Raw genomic sequence first — 23,053 nt, 5'->3', positions numbered from 1 at the left:
GGGTGAGCGAGAGATAGAGAGGAGGTGGATGGATGTTAGTGTTCCAGCACTGTGTCTCAGAGTGGAGGCGTGTCCAGTGCTACACTCGGAGGAGAGAATACCTCAGGCTAAAGGTTATTATGTAATTATGCAGTTCAGGAGCCATTTTGCACACACAGATTAAGACAGCATCCACAGCAGAGCCGAGTCTCTGCCCACAAACCCGTCCCTTCATATGTAACTCATCACCAAAGCTAGTCTTGCAATATATGTTTATGTCACATTCAGGGTATCCATTCTGTAACCATTTTAAAATACAGTGAAGTTTGAAATGTTCAATTGCAAAAATGCACAAAACATGCTTATATTGTATGTATAATATAATGACAAGCAAAATTTGACTTCAGACTTACAGCTCAAGGTACCTGCAGAGCTAAAGGCTGATAGCAAATGTGCACCAGCAAGCCAACGTGAACAGCACTTGTGTGTTAAAGAGCGTGAGAAGACAAAGCAGCCGCAATGTTCTCACCTTGAGGAACTCCAGAAAGCCTGGCTTGGACATGCAGGCTTTTTTAATGAGGGACATGGCGCTGGTGAAGTTATTGACGTAGTCGCTGTACACGTTCAGCACCATGGACTTGGAGAACTGCAAGAGAGCCGTAGCAAAAAGAATCAAAACACGGACACCTCCGGTTCACAGCAGCCAACCAGGAGTGATTCAGTTTCTCCTGACTGCCTATTAAATAACGGCCTTGTCCGGATGTCGGCGCACGCGAGCGACGACAGCGCTGTGAGAGGCGAGCTTCTTTCACCCGCGCGTAGGATCCAGACACCTACCACTGTCCATTACACACGTGTAATTTCCCAATAGGACTAGCTGCCATTTTCTTCTTCAGTGTGCTGTGATTAAACACCAAGACTGCAGTGCCACCCACACAAACACATTCACAATCTTGAATAATAATTCTCGCCTCTACCACTTATAACTCGTTTCCATGTTACTCGACGTGCTTTTTTGGTTTCTTATATCGCTCTGTGTGTGTGCGAGAGTGTGTGTGAGAGTGTGTGTATATGTGTGTGAGTGTGTGTGTGTGAGTGTGTGTGTGTGTGTGTGTGTGAGAGAGTGTGTGTGAGTGTGTGTGAGAGTGCGTGTGAGTGTGTGTGTGTGTGAGTGTGAGTGTGTGTGTGTATGTGTGAGTGTGTGTGTGAATGTGTGTCTGTGTGTGTGTGAGTGTGTATGTGTGTGTGTGAGTGTGTGTGTGAATGTGTGTGTGTGTGAGTGAGTATGTGTGTGTGTGTGTGAGTATTTGTGTACAAACACTTACACACCCCCTCAAGTCATTCTTGTCCTCTGTTAATGGTTGGTTTCTCACCACATCACCATTGTTGCCTGGATTTTTCTGAACGGCACGTCACTCTCGACCCACCAGTGACGCTGATGTGTGTTTAAAAAAAAGTCTGACACACACGAGGCAGCTCAACACACACCCATCAGTGCAAACGCTGTGTCCCAGAAATGATGAACAGTGTAGATGATGGCAAGGGGCACAGTCTGTGAATATATATATATATGGGTACATTTGTGTGTATTACTGAGAGAATGAAGAAATTGCAGTGGTAGCTCAGTGGTTGAGGTACTTGACTTGTAATCAGAAGATTGCTGGTTCAAGTCCCACCACTGCCAAGTTGCCACTGTTGGGCCCCTGAGCAAGACCCTTAACCCTCAATTGCTCAGGATAAAAGCGTCAGCTAAATGCCACAAATATAAATATAACATAAAATAGCAAATGCCTCTGCGCAAACCCCAGCATGCTTAAGGGCCCCAAGTTGACATGTAAACCCTTGCACATCAGACAGGCCAAGCACGCTCTGGAGGCCGGCGAGAAATCGATGGGCGCCGTGGATGAACTCAGTGCGGCAGGACATCCTGCACATTCATTAAAGCAGATTTTAGAGGGAGCGTTTCAGCTGCGCTTCTGACCGAGCTCGCGTTTAAGGCATGCGCCAAGACCGTACATTACATGGAAGGTTTGCAAAAACACAACAACAAAAACCCACTTCTGTGACCATCGCTCACCGAGGCTACAAAGAGGTCTCCGATTTTCTCGCTGGCATCCCATTCCGCCACACGAGACGCCAAGGCAATCTGGAACATGGAGTGGCACTGCGTGATCTCCCGCACGCGGAAAAAAATGGGTCTGATCTTTCTCGGGCTCAGGATGCGAGGCTCTGCTTCCATTAGGGGACGCTGGTACTCCTGCAGAAGGAAAAATGACTTCATTGCGCTGTTGCTTTAAGAAAGGGGGTGTGTTATTCTGTGCATTAGAGAAAATTCCATTTACAGCTTTGCTTTGTCTCACCTTCCAAGTATGTGCAGGGTTAGGGCGGGTTTAGGCAGTTGCATGAACTTGAATAGGGATGTGTGTCTGAATGCATTTTGCATTTCATTCATTCAAATATTTCAGAGATGTTAAATGCCCCATTTACATAAGTGAATACATCCTTTGAAAACTGACTGCATTTGACCTAAGGAGACGCGTGCGCCTTCTCCCGTTCTTTCAGTATTGTTTTCCTTTCACGCGCTCATTCTGGGAACCTTTCCATCGCCGCTCAGGAAGTGTTTAACCAGAGTTTCCCGAGGCTCCGATTCCAGCACGCCGAACCGCTCGTTTATTATACACGACATCGAAGTTTAATGCTTTAATGTCTGAGACATCGCGTCCAGCCATGTTTCGATGTCTTAAGCAATTTTCCCAGGAATGTGACGTACACGTGCAGTAGGAATGCCTCGTGCAAAAAGAGGTGCACTGCAGCAGTGGGTTAGGCGAAGCATCCGCTCTCTCGCACATGAATAAGCGAGCAGGCCTAATCTCTGGAAGCAAAGACTTTGCAGTAAGAGTGTGGAAACAATAGATTTTTTAAGACTGATTTCTCCCCTCTACCGCATTCTCTGCCGCTAATGAATTATTGAAAAAGACAAAAATCAGGTTCGCGAATAAGGTCAAGAGAATCTTCTCGCCTAGTGGGGCTTGCTGAGGCAACTCCGACACCAAACTCAATTATTCTATTACTTGAAGCTTTTCTCGGGCCCACTGGAGCTTCACTGGCACGTGCACATTAGTTCAACAACAGACGAAGCTGTAATGAAAAGACTACACACAGGACTCTGGTTCAACAGCAGAGGTTGGGGATCACATAGATCTAGATCTACTAGATTAGACAGAGCACATGTGTGTCGTTGATTTTACACAGTACCTCGGCCTTCAGAAGGGACACGAGAATATACGCATTGCTCCATACCTCTGGCTAACAATCACAGGAATGGATAACTAGACTCCACTATGAAACCTGCACGGCGTACTGGGTTTCATTTAAAAGGAGGAAACTCAATGTGAATGCAATTATGTTTATTATGGGTCTCCGTTCCATGACCTTGAAAGCGCTTCCGAACCAATCCAGAGTGCTTACATTTCGAATAGTTACAATCATCCACAATCATTCCAGAGATTACAGAGTGTTTGAGTAGTTACGTTTGAAATAGTTAACAGCAATAATAACTATCCCAGACATTAGAAAATATTCCAGAGTAGTTACATTTGGAATAATTACAAATTAAACAACAGTAAATATGCTTTAAACACCCTCTGAGGGAATGTTCAGTAAACACTGATAATGGCACCTTTCCTTCATCCTCTTTATCTAGTGGCCAAAGTGTTGAACCTACAAAATAAAAGTCCCACATTTCACTAAGAGTTATAAGAAATCCCTCGAAGCTGGTTTAGGAACATGGCCATTGCTGTTATTGTGCAGACCAATTTTATTTCATATGTATTCTGTGACCACACACACACACACACACACACACACACACACAAATAATATGTACCTTTACAGCATTTGGCAGAGACTTACATATTTACCAGTATGAAAGCATGTGTGCTCTCTGGGAAATGAAACCCATGACCTTGATGTCACTAGCACTTCCGTCTGATACTCTAGATGTTTGCTTAGTTTTACTGCTAAAATATTGTCAAAATGGATTGGAAACAAAGCCTTAATTTGGCAGGGAAGGATTTTTGATGGATTTGTTTGTAATAATTAACCCAATAAAGAGAAAAAAGGAATGCATCAAATCAGCAATCAACGGAACCATAACCATCGGAAGATGGCGGAGAGTCCTGTAGGACTCTGAGTTAAAGGCCGTGCTGATAGCCAGGACTCACCTGAAGGATTCTTTTAAGAGACTCCAGATAACTCCTTTCACTCTGTACAATGGAGCCCAGGATGTGACGCCTCACGATCTGTCCAAGAGAGAGACGAGATTAAGAGACTCCAGACAGAGGTGCGAGGCAAGGGAATTTAGCCCAGGGAGGTGTAGGGCCATGGAGTGGACTGCCTGAAGCAGATGCTGAAAGGTGTGTGTGTGTGTGTGTGTATTTTTGGGGGGGTGGGGGGTAAGATCATTTCTATATCCATGTGCAGACTGTGCAGACACTGTATTTACACAGTTTTCCATATCTCTTCAAACTGTTTCTACCAAACACTGAAGCACACACATACAAACAAACACAGAGAGAGAGAGAGAGAGAGAGAGAGAGAGAGAGAGAGAGAGAGTCTCTCACACACACACACACACACACACACATACACACACACAGACCTGTTGACTGTTTAGTCCCTCTGGCATTGGGCCCAGCTGAGCAGGAGGATGCTTGGTCTCTGATACAATCACGTCCAGATAACCTGCGTCATCTTCAGCATCCTCTACAAAGAACAGGGGGAGAGAGGAAGAGAGAGTGCTAAGGGGGTTGCCAGCAAACTTATTGTGTCTTTTTTAAGAGCAAAGCAAATCCAAATGCTGCGGTCTTATTATAGCTCGGAAAGAGCTCGGTGAGGTTTGAGAAACACCCTCATCTGAAGAATAACGCTGTGTTCCGAGCCACGTCCAGACGCTGCTCCACTCCGCTCAGCCACAAAGCAGCCTGGGAGACGGCCGATTTCTCACCTCCACAGAGACGCGAAGACCACCGAACATTCAAACAAGTCTGGGCAGGCCCTGCCGTTAATGACCGGAACTCATTTAACATTACGTTTAGCTTGGCCAGAGCCATCAACACCTGAAACGAGAACCAGTGACCTTTCGACCTCGGCCCGCTCGCACGAAGGCTTGCCCGCGCTGTTGCGTGAGGGTTCGGTGGGGGGGGTCTTGTGGCCCCCTGCGCCGAGGGGCTTCGCGAGCAGCCGTGCCCGTCGATTTTTCCCTTCTTTCCTCAAACGCGCCGAGAGGTCGCGTGAACCTTCCCGCCACGTCCTCGGTCAGACGTGATGCGGCGTGACATTCATCCAAAATCGTCACGAACGCTGACGCGAACCCTCGGTGGTTGGAACTGGAAGGACGGGAGACGCAAACAGGAAACCCTCCCCTCTACGGGCTGGTGTGTTTTATAATCCATTAAGACCCCATAGTGAAGGCTTCTCCATCTCACAAGACCTTGAGCTTCACTTCAGACAACTGGTCCATTCTTTTGACGCAGGTAAGCAACATCATTTAAAGTATGCCACCACATATTTCGTTTAAGTTTATTTATTTATCTCCCCCCCCCCCCCCCCCGCAAGGATGAAGGACAATGATGCTCAATAAAAATCTGTTTTTTCCCCCCTTACCTGAGTGAGCCTTCTTCTGGAGAAAGGAGACCTTCCTCATGACAGCCATCTTGGTCTTCTCCAGGCTGTCTTTGGTCCCACTGCGAGCTGCTTTCATCAGCTGATGGACCTGTCAGGGTGGGTGGGGGATGTGGCGTGATACATCAGAGATGCCCCAGTAGGAATCGCACCATGCCCACAGCCCCACGTATTACCCCCCCGCCAGCTCTGTCGCCCCCTGATGAGGAAAGGTCAGTCCTAACACTCATGAGCGAGACTATTTATGACAGAGATGTCCAGAGCGGCGGATAGCCTGTGTTGCTTGCCGGAGGCTGTAACCCGGTCCCTGGCAGAGCGACAGCCCCGGAGGTCTCGGAGAACCGCCCGCCAACGAAGAAGCCGCTGGCCTTCCTACCTTAAATCAGGGCGCTGATTGAGGCCCTTTGGCAGTGACTTAACGTCACCAGACAGAAACCATTTGCTTAATTTACATGTCCTCGAAAGTAGCCCACAACTCATTAGTAGATTGGAGTGGAAATGCAGGACAGAAAATGACGACAAGGAAGATTGAAGATGGAGAAAAAGATCAGAGGCAGAGTTCGGAGTCTCTGATTGGACGTGGGTGGTGACGTCAAAAAACATGATTAAAAGAGTGGCCCTCTGACAACAGACGTACAGGGATATTCATAAGGACCATAAACGTTTGGCCTCTTTTAGTGCACTAGCTTTCCAGATTAAAGCTGGATAATGTTATGGTGGACTACAAAAATGTACGTCAATGCCTGTCATGTCCAATGATTATAATCTGTGCTATAATCGATCCAATAATCCATCCTACAGTAATCCAGCAGCATTATATAATTAGAAAGGACCAGGAAGAGAGAAATATATCACTATATATATATAAAAGGTCCTGTGGGACCTCCAGATACAGACTGACAAAATGGTAACCAGCCGGACACAGTAGTGTCAAACAGCAGAAGAGGGATTGATGTGGGAATCCCATGTGATAGCAACAAGGAATACGAAAAGCCCGGGAAATACCAAGAGCTGAAAGAAGAGCTGGAAAAGATGTAGAAGGTGAAGGCACCAGTGGTTCCCATGGTAACACTAGGGCCTGTGACCCCCAAACTGGGAGAGCGGCTCCAGCACATCCCAGGAACAACATCCGAGATCTCGAGCTCCCAGGCCTCCGGTAGAGGAGCTGAGACTGAAGGAAACGGAGGCCCCAGGGAAGAGAGAGAGAGAGAGAGAGAGCAGCAGAGAATGACAGAGACCGGGACCCAGTACACTTGACGGTGGACCTCTGTCCCCGTCTGGTATACAGGTCCGTTTTCCTGGTGTTTGCCACCTCCCTTCCGGGCCTGGCACGACAGTCCGCGCAACAGGGCAGAGCGGAGGGCCCGGCCATGGGAGCGACATGATTGGGCGCCCACCGGCGTGCCAAGGGAGGAGATAAGACCAGCCGCAGCAATGGGGCCAATGGGGCACAGGAGGCGCTCGTTTAGCCGGAGCTCCACGCCAACGCAGCGTGCAAAAGACCGGGGCTGCGGAGAATTATTCATCTCCGAATCAAAGCAATTTGTCCACCAATTTGTAAAGTGGAGCTACGTTCAGGGACAAGACGAGTACATGTGCGCCGGCGCTTTGCGAAAGTCGATGGAGACGGCTTTTCCAGCGAGGCCGCTACAAAAAGTGTTCAACAAAGAGCCGAATGGCTTAGTGTGAGCTGAAGATGTTGTAATGGGCACACGGGAAACTTTATTATCAACAACTTATATTTTTACATTAACTCCCTTCCTACATAGGCATTACCCAGAAGCACCTGCTCTGTCATGTCACACAGCTTTGAAACAGCTGTCACCCATCATTTGTTAGGATTTCTTTTCAACAGGCAGACCACTGCAGCGTTTGAAGCCACATGGGTGAAATGCTTTGCCAAGAGAACTTTTTAATTCCCTGATAAACACAGTGTAGTAATGAGGGAACCGTTGACCAGACCGGTTACAGGTTGCTCAGCTGCTGAACTAGCACGCCTAACACTGGCTGGGAAAGGGAACAGCAGGTCAGAGTTCTGCTCAGGGGAGACGACGACGGGTGAGGGCAGCAATGGCCAATTGGTTTCTCTGGGATTTTTCCCTGGACAGCTTTCCATAGCTTCCTGACCTCAGGAACAGATGATGATGCAGAGTGAATTCAAACCTTCAGTCTGTGCAAAGCAGAGACGAAGAGCGAGAGAAGAGCATCCTTGGTGGAAAGTGTTAGCAGACACTGCCCCCCTGTGGTGAAGAAGAAATGAAAACCCTCGTCGCGTGGTCGGAACTTTGCTTTGAGAGCAAGAACGCGGACCAGGAGTTGCGTCCCGTTCAGCTGCCACTCAAATCCTCGCGCGAGCCGCACGTTCACTGGGAAGAAATAAGTGCTGGGAAGGAATGGAGGAGGTTCACATAAGGTCACGTTCCTCCATCCGACCGGCATGGAACAGCAAAGAACCGGCACTGTGAAAATGTATTTGTAGTAAAACTGCTTTCTGTTTATTTTTATTGAAAGTAAATTGTTTCAATGGAACGTTTATTTTTACAGAAACATCACGGGTTCTATCGTGGAGGGCGACCAAATTCACTCTCTTTTTCACTAACATTCTTAACAGGTGTCTGCAGCCAAGCTGTTCTGAAATATTTTCAGAGAACACTTTCAGAAAGAGGTGGAGACAAAATCAGTACTTTCAGGAAGAGGTTGGGGACATGTCCCCAGCATAAATGACACACACGGCTCTTATTTATTCTCTAGGGCAAGCTGTGTAATACTATAGTGTGGTAGTAGTTCTATCTCTTAACAAGATCCTAGTATGATCTGTATATATAGACTCTACTGTAAAGTACTGAACTGTGTGTATAGGCTCTACTGTAAAGTACTGAACTGTGTGTATAGGCTCTACTGTAAAGTACTGAGCTGTGTATAGACTCTACTGTAAGGTACTGAACTGTGTGTATAGACTCTACTGTAAGGTACTGAACTGTGTAAGGTACTGAACTGTGTGTATAGACTCTACTGTAAGGTACTGAACTGTGTATTATTGCATATTGTAATGTTTCAAACCATTAAGACACTGTATATGTGCTGTTTCTGATAATAAAAGCATATTTTTTTTACATCAGCATACACACAGGCATACACGCACACATTCATACACACAGGCATACACACATTCTCACACACACAGGCATACACACACATTACACACAGGCATACGCGCACATATTCACACACACAGGCATACACACATTCACACACACAGGCGCGCACACATTCACACACACAGGCATACACACATTCACACACACAGGCATACACACATTCACACACACAGGCATACACACATTCACACACACAGGCATACACACACACATTCTCACACACAGGCATACACACATTCACACACACAGGCATACGCGCACACATTCACACACACAGGCATACACACATTCACACACACAGGCATACACACATTCACACACACAGGCACACACACACATTCTCACACATAGGCACACACACACATTCTCACACACAGGCATACGCACCTTGCTGTGGGTGTGTATTTTCTCAGTGTCTGACTGTTCATCATAGCTCTCAAACTCACTGGAGCTCCAGCCATTGTTGGGGCCCTGTGACACGTGCCCACTCTGCACATCCTCATAGATCATGTCTCCTGTCTCACACACACACACACACACACACACACACAGACACAGACACACACACACACACAGACACACACACACACACAGACACAGACACACACAGACACACACACACACACAGACACACACACAGACACACACACAGACACACACACAGACACACACACAGACACACACACACACACACACACACACACCCGACAGGCAGCTATCAGCAAACTCCTGGAGATACAGGAACATTTAGAAACAGACTGTCACAAATACACATGCACGCACGCACACTCACACAGTCTGCCAGCACTGTTACTGACCTTCCACTGGAGAGCCGTCCTCACAGGGCACATCGTCATAGATCACCTCTGTGTTGCCCACCTCTGTCTCACACTCACCTGAGAAAAGATCAGCAAGCAGAGAACACGTGTGCTGAAAGCCAAACTGAGTCACTGTATGTGTTCCGCTACGTGTGTGTTACACTACATGTGTTACACTACGTGTTACGCTGCATGCGTGTTACGCTACGTGTGTGTTCCGCTACGTGTGTGTTCCACATGTGTGTTCCACTACATGTGTGTTACATTACGTGTGTGTTACGCTATGTGTGTGTCCCACGTGTGTGTTGCACTACATGTGTGTTCCAAGTGTGTTACACTACATGTATGTTCCACTATGTGTGTGTTCCACCGGCGAAACACTTGATCACTTGCATTTTGAACTTCAATGCTGCGGAATTTTTTAAAATGCTACTGGAGAGTAATCAGCAGTAATTGCAAACTTTAAACTGTGTGTGTGTGTGTGTGTGTGAGTGAGAGAGAGAGAGAGAGAGAGAGAGAGAGAGAAACTAGGCCACATTCTAGTGCATTTCCAGTCCAAACTGTGCAAGTAATATTGCCCTGTTTCCTCAGCTCAATGGATTTACCATTATCCTCCCTCACACCCTGTCTGCACTGCACTGATCATCTTGCGGGGCCTATTGATTCCCTTTTTAAAGTGTGATTTGACTACGATCCTCCTCATCAGACCTCCTGGGGGGTGGGGGTTCCTGCCAAACAGACGGAAGGCGGCCCTGGGCCGTCTGAAGCGGGCGCTCACCGGGACCCGCAAGAAGGCAGAAGGAAGCACGCATGGCGCGGTAGCGGCAGGTAAAAGCCCGGCTCAGAGAAAGGACCCCCTGCGAGGAAGAATGCGGTAGAGCCAAAGCTCCATGACTGCACTAGCCTACAGCTCAGCGAGATTAGTTTGCCTCGCGCAGTAATTATCAGCTCGGGGCCGGTCCTAGCCTTTCTCACACACAACGGCTCGAACGCACCGAATCGGAAGGCGGCGTCCATAATCATGTGCATAATTCGCTTCCGGCTACGTGTTTGTTAGTAAGACAGGGAATGTTTTGGGAACATATTCTTTTAATCCACATAAATCCCGTAGTTTAAAATGGGATTGTGTGTTTGGGATGACGTATGGAGGAATTTAATCGACATCTCCGTGGGCACTCTGAACTATGCGGGAACAAGCTGGAACTGATGTGATTTGACTTCCAATTACATTATTGTGAAAGCCTCCCATAGTGAAATTCCAGGGAGATCACATGGTCCGGGGGCTTTGATGACAGGAGAGGAAAAAAAAAATCAAATTTAAAAGGCTAAAGTTAAAATTTGAAATATAAAGATTTCAGACAGATTGGGAAGTCCATCATATAGGCCCATTTCCAGGTGCTGGAGTTTTTAATCTCTGACTGTATGGTCACCAGTCTTACTGAGGAAAGGGATTTTCCTTCCAAAACTAAAGCTGTACTTTAATAAGGCCAGATTTCAGTGGGTAAAGCTGTATTATAACTGAAAAATCACTTCTTGACACTGACTTACTGAGAATCCTATATTAAATATTGCATTTTGCCTTAAAGTCAGTTGTAATCCTTTAATTAGGATATGGGCATTTAATCACGTCAGTCAAACTACTGCCGGATAAACGGATCCAATCAAGAGTGATTACAACACTGGTCACAGAGCCAGGCCCCTTTGACAGAGACGTCTGGTTATTGGAGGACTTTTATTTAGGAACTGGATATGTAGTTGGTTGTGATGACTCTCACAGTGTGTCTATATTCAGCTAAACATTACGTCTGCCCAGACAATCCTCTCTTCAAACAAGGAGTTCATGTTAGACATCCATGTATTTATCACTCACAACGATGCTCAGATTTCTGTTCTAATGAACACAAAAGGACAATACCTGACTTGATAAGCTCAATAAAAAAAGCTATTGATTTCTAAACAAGGAAAACTCCACATAGCACAGGACCCGCTAAGAAAAGCATTTGTATCAGTCCTACATATGAAACGCAATAGGGCTTATTTACCATGGTAATTACAATTCTGCCTTAATTTGAAATTTTGGTGTCAGCACAGATAACATGCCATCCTCCCACAGACTTCAGTACTCTCTGATCATTACCTCGTGTTATTGAGTTTCCACTTATACATAATATACGTTCAACCTCATGAAACAGGGTCAAGTGTATGATAGTATCCCTCACCGCTAATATCCGTCACGCCCGACACCTGTCTGCTGGTCTGTAAACAGGGACTCAAATTCCCAGGAGCCATTGCGAAATACCCATCATCCCCTTCATCCAATCAGGATACTGTTCCCCAATCCAAGTCACCAGACTATTGGACTGTTTCACCCGTTTTCCCATTTACTGTAAAATTAATATTAGTATTTAAACATGGATTTTAGTGCTACACATTGTGAAGTATTGCCAGCGAGCTCTGTTGTTGTATTGAAGGCTCTCCTGTGACCTATTTCCTGTGGAAAAACTCTTTTGGGTTTTCCCTTTTGCTTGTCTGCCTTGTATTTTTCTATCTCTAGACTTCGGTGTTGGGCTGTTTTTTGACTATTCTCCAGACGCTCCACATATACCGGCCACTGCGCTCCCTGGTTTTGACCTCGGGCTGCTTGACTTCACCTTTTGTGATGATAAACACGCAAGTAAAACACCAAACGTGTTTTTCCCCACTCCCATCTGCGAGCATCTGGATTGTTTTTCGTAATGCTACGGAGCACTTCACCCCCACGCAGACGCGCTAGCTGGTGTGTCGTGAAGGCTTAACGTTGGAACGGCGTCAACATGTGCCCGAGAGGCGCTCTCAGGCCGTACAAACCCAGCAGCGAACACAGCAGCAAGAGCACATGGCACTCATCGCGGAGCGTCTCAAAAATTTAACATCTCAACCACTCCCCGCTGTTATCCCTCCTGTAGCTGGTGCTAGTAAGCGTCCTTCTGTCCAGACATCTGTCTATAGCATTAGTGAACCCCGTGAGTATGACGTTAGCATAGACGACCGTGAGGAGTTTTTACTGCAGTGCTCATTGTATTTTTATAACTCTCCACCCTGTTCTGATCAAGCCCTTTTTGATTTCCCGTTTAACCCGCAAAGCTCTAGACGGGGCTCGATGTACAATCATGTAAGATCATTTTGACAGGGAGTCTCAAAATATTCAAAGTCATCTTATAATGAAGGTAATTGTAGGTAATTGTAATCAGAAAGTTGTTGGTTCAAGCCACACCACTGCCAAGTTGCCACTGTTGGGCCCCTGAGCAAGACCCTTAACCATCAATTGCTCAAGTTGTACTCAGTCATAATTGTAAGTCGCTTTGGATAAAAGCATCAGCTAAGTGCCATAAATGTAAATGTAGAAAGCAACCTGTTAGGGTCCTGGATTGCTTCTAAAATGGTGCCAGTGTGTTGCATGTTGGAGACATTGGTCTTTTTGTAGTAGACTTATCTGTATGCTCCTTCATCCAATGATTAGCCTGGTTGAAGAAACATGGTCTTCGATTTTCCTGGGCGGAATGACAACTCATCTCCTGGTCTGTTTTGTTTAGAGCAATGCCCAATAAAAACTAAGTTGACATCTACAGAAAGCCGCAGTGCTGACACTACAGTACACATACCTCCCAAGCGTGACGACCTTAGGGAGGTCTTTTCAGTAAGGCCAAGCCTACAAGATTACCCCCACGTCATTTTTTATGATTGCAGTATTGATCTCGAAGAAGGGGCCATTCCCCCAAAGACTAGAATACATCCCCTCGAACAAGCAGAATACGAAGCCAAGGAGACAGACATCAAGCAGACTTTAGAAGGACAGAGGTCTCCTTGTATAGACTATAGGGGTTTGAATCAGGACATCAAAAGAGCGATATGACTTACCAATATTCCCCGTGGCATCGTCTAAGAACTTAGGAGAGTAAAATGCTTCACAAAATTGGCCAACAAGCTCCTTTGGCTTTTCGCACGAGCAACAGACACTGTGAATACTCGCTAATGCCATTCGGGCTCTTTATAGCGCCCTCTGTTTTTCAGGGCTTCATTAACGCTGTGCTCAAAGACATGTTGAACAGCGATCGCTACAGTGATGACATTTTAGTATATTCTCCTGGTGAAGACTCTCACGTCACACACGTCGGTCACGTCCTGAAATAAATGCCGGAGAAACAGCTTTATGTTAAAGGTGAGAAGTGCGAATTTGAGGTTCAGTCTGTTTTGTTCCGGGGGTATATAATCAGGGTGCAGTAACGCATGGTCTTAAGGTGAAAGCCTTATGCTTTCTAGCTTTGTGATTTTTATAGGCGGTTCATTACACCTTTCAGCAGTGTAGCTACTCCTTTGACGTCGCTCCTCACAGGCGCCAGCAGACGCCTTGACTGGAGCCCACAGGCCGAAGCAGCGGAGAGTCGAGGACGTCTTCGCTCCATCTGCCGTTCTCCTACACCCCGACCCGTCCAAGACTTCAAAAGTGGAAGTGGCTGCGTCGTACACGGCCGTTGGAGCGGTTCTCACAACAGACAGGATGTACCTGCCTTAATCCAATTGCCTTTTTTCTCCATAAGCTTTGCATACTTATTCTATTTCAGTACATACATGTTCTGTTTCAGTACATACTACACAATCAGTACACGCTACCTTGTTTCTGTGCAGTCTATACTCATTTCAGTGCATAATATGTCTGTTTCAGTGCCCATGTATTCTGTTTCCACACATACTACATTTCATTGTGAATCGCATGTTTTTCCATCGCATGCTGCATCCGTTTCAGTACACACACCGTCTGCTCAAGCACATACTGTATCAGCTTCACAGGCGTTATGTCCGTTTACGTGCATACATTTGCACCAGCACATACGGCATACGTTTCAGCACATACCATGTCTGTTCCACTGCATGCTACACCTCCATACTACCACATGAGTTTCAGCACATGAACACCTTTATGAAGGTCCCACATTGTGTTTATCTCTCTAAAACACACACACACACACACACACACACACAGCCCTTAATTCCCTTATTCAGTTCCAAGGTCCTACTTTGCTCAAGCCAATTAACCACATGTACCCATCACTACGTGTTTGTGGGCCTGCGTTCAAACATGTCGATTAACGAATCCCACTTTTGAGAAAAACTCAATGTTTCCATTTCAGTGAGTACAGAAATTATTGTGGCAAAATTTCATATTCCGCTGCATTGGCAGGTCCGTTTCATCTATATGATGCTTTTTCCATGGAAAGGGGAGGGGGGATTCTCTCTAACAACTGGAAAACACTTTGCAGCGAGGCATTAGAGTGGCCCTTGTAAAATCACCAGCTTCCTTTAAGCAGCGCAGCGATAGAGCCTTTCCTTCGCCTATAACAGATGCTGTAATAGCTGGTGAGGAACTCCGGAGTGCCATGTGTTATCATACACGCCACTTCCTCTTTAACATCCTATCAGCTCATTCTATAAACAGCTCCCAAAGCCAGAAGTCTAACCAAGAAGTGGTCTAACCTTTATTCCGAAGCCTTAAGTCAGCATCAGCAAATATAACAACAAAACACCTGTACTGAAAGGACACCTACCTCCCGTGCTGACTGCCGCCTCCTGGTTTTCCATGGTGGGCCCTAGGTCCCTCAGTCCCACAGCCTTCCCAAGACCTGGAGCTGGGCCCACGTCTTCCCCCACACATCCAGGGGCCACCAGGCTAGAGGAAGCCAGATCTCTAGAACATTCATCCAGAAACAGAGCGGTGTTATTGCAGGCCCCCTGGGGAGTCTCTGTGCTGAGGTCATTAAGAGACTACATGGGGTTGGCAAGGATGAGGAGGGTACAGGAGAGATGAAGGTCCTGCCCCGAGATGCCCCCAGCACTGCGGCTTTCAACAAGTCAAACCCAGACAGACAGGGCAGAGCTCATCAAGGAGTTTCCGAATCTTTCAGAACTAACTAACTGTCCTTGTATACAGAAGATCTCATGTGATGGCAGATGTGTTCAAGCTAAGCTTCAACTCAAAACCTGCTGCGTTTATTCAGTCATCCAGTCAGATTGTGCCGGCAAGCCCTCCAACTGACCACAAACACTCACCTCCCTGGATGACAGAAATAGCATGCAGGGGAAAAAACCCACCACCTATGTCCCCATCCCCAACCTACACACACACACACACACACACACAGTAATACTAGAGTGCATAAAGCTCAAGAGTTCATAGCCTGCAATGACAATTCATTGCAATGACTTCACATGAAACACATTTCACTTCATATGCAAGCTTCCTCTTTCTTATACTTTAGGTTCCAGATGTGTCATCAAATGCTGTGATAAAAGGTGTTAAGAGCAGAAACTGCAGACGGCGAGCCCCACAAGCAGCAGACTGGGGCCTCTAGATAAGAGCAATCCAAGAAGGGTTCTAGATAAGGGCAATCTAAGAAGGGGTTCTGGATGTGTGCAATCTTTCAAAGGTTCTAGATAAGGGCAATCTAAGGTGGATTCCAGAGAGGAAATCTAACCAGGGTTCTAGATATGTGTGATCTTACATGGGTTCTAGATAAGGGCGATCTAAGAAGGGTTCTAGACAAAGGGACTCTAAGAAGGGTTCTAGATAAGGGCGATCTAAGAAGGGTTCCGGATTAGGACAATCTGAGCAAGTGTAGCAGACTGCAAACCACGGTTTTATAGCTGTTATTCATCAAAACCTGGAATACAAAGGCATTTTAAAAGGCTGCCTGGTAGAGCTATTCCCAACAGCTCCCACTTACAATGGGGAAAAAAAACAGGTGCGCAGCAGAAGAATGCAAATAAGATAGCCTTGAGTGATACACACCTGAGGACCTATTACACACACACACACACAAACACATATAGGCATCTCTCTCTCTACAGAAGAGAGAAGAACAAAAAGCCCCAGCTGACAGCAAATTTGCTTTCGTGTCAACACTGCCTAACTGTTCCATGCTAAGGCGCCTCCTTCCCCAGCTGATCTTCCCGCAGCTTGGACGCTGGGATGCGCGGATGGCGTTTGTGGCGTTTACCTGCTTCTCCTTCTTGCTCTGGTGAGCATTTTGCTAACACGTTACAAAGTTACTGTGTCATGGTTGTCTGGAGACCCACTCCAGGCCGTCCGGTACTGGAACCGACACCCGTTCCAGTCAATGCTCTTCACTAAGGACTTTTTACACCCAAAAACAAATTCCCTTTGAACAAATGAAGCCTGAAAATCGTTTTGACAATGCGAGAGAGCTGGCAGAGGTGTGGTCTTCTACAAGTGGGTGAGGTCATCGCAGGGTTCAGTGACCGTTAACCCTTTAAGTGTTGCACTGTGATTCTGTTTGCAAGGCTATCAGCAAGTAATGCACTGAAATTTTATTTTATTTTTTCAAGCAGCTACATGTGTGATGCTCACAAATGTTCAAAAACAGTTCTCATGATGATTTATGCCCTGGTAGAAACCTCAAATTTAATCTGTTTAATCTTCATTAAAAACCACTCGCTCTGGGTCTTTTCCACAGCATAGAAAAGCCCTCAGCAACTCCCCTCCGTCTCGCAAGATGACGACTTCATGTGATTTGCTAAGGTTAGCATCTACTTTGCCCTCAGACAAAGATATTACGGAGTAAGAAAAAGAGTTAAGTTACAGGATCGGGGGGATATGCCTGTTAGGATGTGTGATAATTACATACAGTACATCTGGGGTGGTATGTTTAATGAACACAGAATTTATATCGCTTTCCCGTGCAAGTGATGTGAATTATCATCGCGTGTTGAGATCTGTTATCACTGGTGGGACTAAGGTCTACAGCCGGTACATCTGGCAGGACAGGGGGGATGTTTTGACTGCGAGAGTGGCTGTTTTATCACTTATCGCGGATGCCAATGATGCTGACGAGGGGTATATCTTGATCTGCAGATCATCACTAGGTCTTGGCGAAATATGATAGGAAGGGGAAGCATCTTTGCCGAACACCAATCTTCACCTTTCCGGAAGATGCCACAAACTATCGGACTTTCTGGCAGCGAGAACTCCAGGGCGCCCTGACGGACAAATATCAGCACCACCCCACTGCATAAGAAGGTCCCACCATCTGTGGGCAGGGTTGAAGATGGAGCCTGTTACAGTCATACACTCATCCCTTGTGGACAAGCCTAGCCGCTGTAGACAGGAATCTAGTTCAGTGGAGAGCTGTGTGCTGTGGTCAGAAACAGGTCCATCGTTTGATTAACGGAGAACCATCAGTGGTGCGTGGGAAGCCCGGGAACACCTGAGGGTTTAGTCTGAGGTTTGGCGCACAGAGATCTGAGTGAGTGTTAACTTCACAATAGCCAGCAGAGGGCGCTAGTAGACAGCGAGCTAAGGCACAAAAGTACATTATTATAACAACTAGGTTTTGGAGGTTCTGTTGGTTTAGATGAAAATAGGTTTAGACGTCTGACTACTTACTGTTTTGTGCCATCATAGGATGTCACACCTAAAAATGGAAGAAAAAAAATAGATTAAATGCAGTCCTGATTTGTTTTGCAATTATATCTCACATCCAAAGTTTGATCATACTGATATGTAGGACATCCTAGAATGTGTACAGAAAGACAAGCTTTGAAAACACCCTTCCATGTCCAATATTAATCCTAAAGCACTCGAAGTGAAAATCACACTGTTTTAACTTTTTTGCTTTCGTTATCGCGGTGTCTGTGTTAGATGAACCAGCTTTTCTCCTCTTTGCTTATATTAAATATTGACAAAGGCTGATGTGTCCATCACACAAAGGAATGACTTGCATGATATCCTTATTCCACCTTCTCATCTGCAATGGTTCATATGAACTTTAACCACTGCTGAAAGGAAGCAGGATTCCTTAAAAATACGCTATATTGCCAAAAATATTCGCTCATCTGCCTTCGCATGCATATGAACTTGAGTGACATCCCAATCTTAACCCACGGGGTATAATATGATGTTGGTCCACCCTTTGCAGCTATAACAGCTTCAACTCTTCTAGGAAGGCTTTCCCCAAGGTTCAGCAGTGTGTTTATGGGAATTTTGGACCAGAAGTGCATTTGTGAGGTCAGACACTGATGTTGGCTCGCAGACTCTGCTCTAATTCATCCCGAAGGTGTTCTGTCGGGTTGAGGTCAGGACTCTGTGCAGGCCAGTCAAGTTTTTCCACACCAAACTCGCTTATCTACGTCTTTACGGACCTTGCTTTGTGCACTGGTCCTGTTGGAACAGGAAGGGGCCATCCCCAAACTGTTCCCACAAAGTTGGGAGCATGAAATTGTCCAAAATCTCTTGGTTCCTTTCACTGGAACTAAGGGGCCGAGCCCAACTCCTGAAAAACAACCCCACACCGTAATCCCCCTCCATCAAACTTTACACTTCCATTCTCCTGGCAACCGGCAAACACAGACTCGTGCCTCGCATTGCCAGACGGAGAAGCGTGATTCGTCACTCCAGAGATCACGTCTCCACTGCGCTAGTATCCAGTTGCGGCGTGCGTTACCCCACTGCATCCAACACTTTGCACAGCTTGGTGACGGAACGCTTGGATGCAGCTGCTCAGCCATTAAAAGCCATTCCAAGTAGCTCTACGCACTGTTCCTGAGCTAATCTGAAGGCCACATGAAGTTTGGCGGTCTGTAGCGATTCAAAGTTGGCAACCTCTGCGCACTGTGTGCCTCGCTGCTGTCATTCCCAATCGCTTCTATTTCGTTATAATTCCACTGACATTTGACAGGGGAATATTTAGTAAAGGGGAAATTTCACGACTGGCCTGGTTGCACAGGTGGCATCCTATCACGGTACCCCGCAGGAGTTCACTGAGCTCCTGAGAGTGACCCATTCTTTTACAAATGTTAGTAGAAGCAGTCTGCAGGCCTAGGCGCTTGGATTTATACACCTGTGGCCATGGAAGTGATTGCAGCACCTGAATACGGTGCCTTGGATGGGTGGGTGAATACCGTTGGCTATATAGTGTAATGCAGAAATGCTGTTTATGTTATTTAACTGTCATTTCAGTCCTCTTCATCTTGACTTATTTAACCTTTAATTACTCCATTGCAGTCTAAAAGGAAACTGACCACAGAAACTCTGTCGTGTTGTTTGTGTTAGGGATATAAACTCGCGTTGGTAGAGGGTCATATCTAAGTGGAAATAAGTCTTATTCACGCTAGTGTTGCGTAACAGGGTCAGAGGTGGCCGGGTACTGAGGCATGTCAATCACTAATCGTCTAATCCTCTACCCACAATCAAGACCAAATCTCCTTAGAAAAGGTTTTAATGAACCCTAGTTCAGCCTGTATCTCCACTAGCCAAAATCTTTTCACAGCTGTTAATCAAGATTTTCAACTTTTGCTCTGTTTTTTTTGTTAACAATCAAACCTGTAAGTGCAGTTGCGTGTTGTTTTATGTTCTTCTGAGGGTCACTGTCTGTGTCCAGGTGTGAAGCGGCCTCGGCTGGAGCAGATACGTGTGAAGCAGTCATGGGCGGAGCGGCCTCGGGCAGAGCGGTCTCAGGCGATGATCCGGCAGCGTGCAACGGCGGCGTGCTCTCGTCTTCCTCGCTGTCCTCAAACTCAAACTTCTCCCCTTGCTCCTCTTCCTCTGTTTCCGCATCCTTTACATCCCCTCCCGGTTGCCGGGGGGACGGCGGTACAGACATAGACCTAGCAGAACCAAAAGAAGGTGAAAGTTACACACCACCTGTGTTTCACTCTCTCCATCTCAGTGCTGCCTGACTGCACCAGCTGGAGAAAGGTCTGATAAATCATGAAGCCACTGCTATTTGTGGCTAGCGGCAAATCAGAATCGTCTAAAATCTAGTCATGGCTGGGTATAAACCGTGACTTGTTGGCATTGGAGGCGTCCTCTTTCCTTCCAAGAGACAACACTCCCTGGCAGGTTATTTTGTGAACAGCCCTGGAATGGAATGCAGTTAATTCTGTTTATTTTTTATCTTTCAATTATTGTTTTATCAACGTCTACTTTCCTTAAAATAATCATGTAGCGATACACTGGTTCTTTGCGACAAAGAAATGTACATTTTGGGGGCATCACGTTTGAAGAAAGGGAAAAAGTCATTTTCTTTCTTCTAACACCGTCTGTAAACACAGCAAAAAAAGTCAGCGGGGGCCATCCCACCATAATCTGACGCACAGCTGCAAAGAAGATATGACTAAGGAAATAAAACATTTCCGTCTGTTTTCTTACAGTCAAAGACATCACTAGCTACCATTAACAGGAATTAGCGACTGTCTGTCCAGTACAGTCCTGTATTAGTTAACTGTGTATTAGTAGCAGCTTGGTAAACTTGATGTGCTAATGGTGCATAAAACCTACGACGCAATAGTGAGGGTGAGGAATGAGGAAGAGCAGGTCTTTAGCTCTCCAAAAACAAAAAACCCCAGTATATGTGGCTGCATTCTGATTGGATAAAGCAAGTGCATTATCTGCAATTCAGGTGATGATTGGTCACAGCTCCTGTTGGCAGCAGATGTCTATTCTACAGCGGTGGAACACTTTGACCTCCTCAAGACAAACTGTTTTTTCATTGCACTGGCTAAATGGGTGCTGGAAGCAGAAACAAAGGGACAATGTGACCTGACCTGGGTTCCGCAGGAACTGGGCTGGGATCCGCTGGTCTGAAGCGCTGGAGAACAAGATGTTCTGATGATGGGTTGTCTTGATTTCCTAATTGATGCTGTTTTTCTTACTTGCACAGAGAGGTAATGAGCACTTAGAAATTGCCAAACTGTTGAACGGCTCTTTAACGTGTATTTTACCTCCCAGAAGGAATCAGGAGGAACTCAAGATTGTTTTCTAACTGTTGTTCAATTTAAGAAGCGCAGTGAAGCTATGCATTTTTATTCTGTACGAAATCAAAGCAGTAAAACGCGCATCCCTGTACAACATTCTTCATATTACTCCTTGTTATATCCATGCCACTGTGAAAGGAGAGAGATAATCCGGCCAGGTCAGAGTTTGCATGTCTGTAGGACTCTGAAAGGAACTTATTTATACATCTGCTTCTTATTTTAATTAACACTCAACTATTTCCTTTGCCAGAACATTCTTGGCTGCGCTAGTTCTAATCTCCCCCGGCCCCTTGGGGGCTGACCTCACGGCTATGATCAGGGGAGGTACCACAGGCAGAACGTGGAATTTATAGCCGAGGACACAAACAGAAGCAGGAAGTTCTCTCAAACTGGAACTGATCAGATAGTCAGTTTATTGATCAGACAAACATTCTTTTAGTTTAAGATGATGTTTGTCGAGTCGTCTTTATACCACTGTTCCTAACAAAGCTTTCTTTGTTGGATGTGCATTAGAAAACCCTGTGGGGGAATGCCCTGTGCAGTGAAAGTCCTAAACCGGCCACGTCCCCATGAACATTACATGTTCCTGTGGGATTCAATGGACACCCACGTAATGGGTTTGAAGAGCAGTCAAGCTAACTTAACCAAGCATTCTTTGAAAAATACATGACTGATATCAGCAAGCCATGTAAGTTTTACTTGTTTTCAATTCATCCACATCTAAAAACAGAAAAATGGCTGACACGTTTCAACTTCTTAAAGTCTACACTCACTATTTAGCTATTAAGGTTAAGACTCATTATACAGTAATTACTGAAGTAGGTCTTGGAGAGTAGCTATAATACTCATTATACAAATCAGTGCAAACATAATACAACAAACATTCTACCAAATCCAGCTTGTAATTTTATTTCTAGAGCAGACCTCTTGTAAACAAAGCCAGTAATACGTGTGTGGTGGAGTTCCAACCCATAATGCAATGGGCCTGGCCGTCATGCCCTTGCTCAGTAGCTCTTTCTGTGTGGCTCTTTGCCAAGGCTACTGGCCCAGTGTGACCAGTACAGCGGACCACAAACACAGTCAATCCCAGCTGCCCACTCCACACATGGCCACACACAATGGCGCTCTTGTGAACAAAATCTTGGGACACGTTCACAAGGCATTGTTTCAGCATTCGTCACTGGAAATGCCAGGCTGACCATTAGACCACAGGTCAGAGGCATGTAATGTGGGACGTGTGTTTAGCAGTGGACAGTGGATCAAATGTACTGTGTTGGCCGTTTAAATACCAACTAGTTTACATTGCGAATGCAGTATCACATCGATTCTTTGCCTGTACCCGTGTGTAATTGGCTGAACTTCCAGACATTAGTGCGAACACGGGCATATAGTTCACCTGTATTTATTCCAAGGGCCAGACATAGACTACTCAAGGTCAATAAACATTTCAAGGTCGTCAACATGGTAAAAGGCATACCTGATAATGGTGAATAAAGTAAAGTATACCTATAAAAATAAACCAGCGTTCATCGGCATTGCTTTGAGCAACGACTCTCGGAGGGATTATAGCTGTGGCCTATTGGCTGTACCAGAGCACACAGTCTCTGTTTT

The 23,053-nt window shown here is 46.0% G+C and overlaps 1 protein-coding gene across 6 annotated transcripts in view; it reads right to left on the bottom strand.

Moving 5' to 3' along the window:
• The window catches only part of arhgef10la (Rho guanine nucleotide exchange factor (GEF) 10-like a), an 83,321-nt gene that overhangs the window by 57,461 nt on the left and 2,807 nt on the right, over positions 1–23,053 (bottom strand). For 5 of the 6 annotated variants that reach the window (XM_081705815.1, XM_081705814.1, XM_081705812.1 and 2 more), the window contains 10 exons: positions 20,010–20,293; positions 18,075–18,102; positions 15,220–15,359; positions 9,638–9,715; positions 9,207–9,334; positions 5,644–5,752; positions 4,640–4,743; positions 4,203–4,280; positions 2,057–2,236; positions 509–625 (listed from right to left, as the gene is read on the bottom strand). In XM_081705815.1, coding sequence (XP_081561941.1) covers positions 509–625; positions 2,057–2,236; positions 4,203–4,280; positions 4,640–4,743; positions 5,644–5,752; positions 9,207–9,334; positions 9,638–9,715; positions 15,220–15,359; positions 18,075–18,102; positions 20,010–20,289 — 1,242 coding nt within the window. In that variant the 5' untranslated portion in view covers positions 20,290–20,293. Of the gene's footprint in view, positions 1–508; positions 626–2,056; positions 2,237–4,202; positions 4,281–4,639; positions 4,744–5,643; positions 5,753–9,206; positions 9,335–9,637; positions 9,716–15,219; positions 15,360–18,074; positions 18,103–20,009; positions 20,294–21,232; positions 21,340–23,053 lie in introns of all 6 variants that reach the window. The other variant, XM_081705816.1, reaches the window with a different exon arrangement.

Source organism: Electrophorus electricus, chromosome 22, assembly GCF_041902795.1.
Source record: "Electrophorus electricus isolate QZ-2024a chromosome 22, ASM4190279v1, whole genome shotgun sequence".
NCBI classification, from domain to species: domain Eukaryota; kingdom Metazoa; phylum Chordata; class Actinopteri; order Gymnotiformes; family Gymnotidae; genus Electrophorus; species Electrophorus electricus.
Note: the sequence above shows the minus strand (reverse complement) of the source record. Positions and strands in the feature narration are given on the sequence as shown.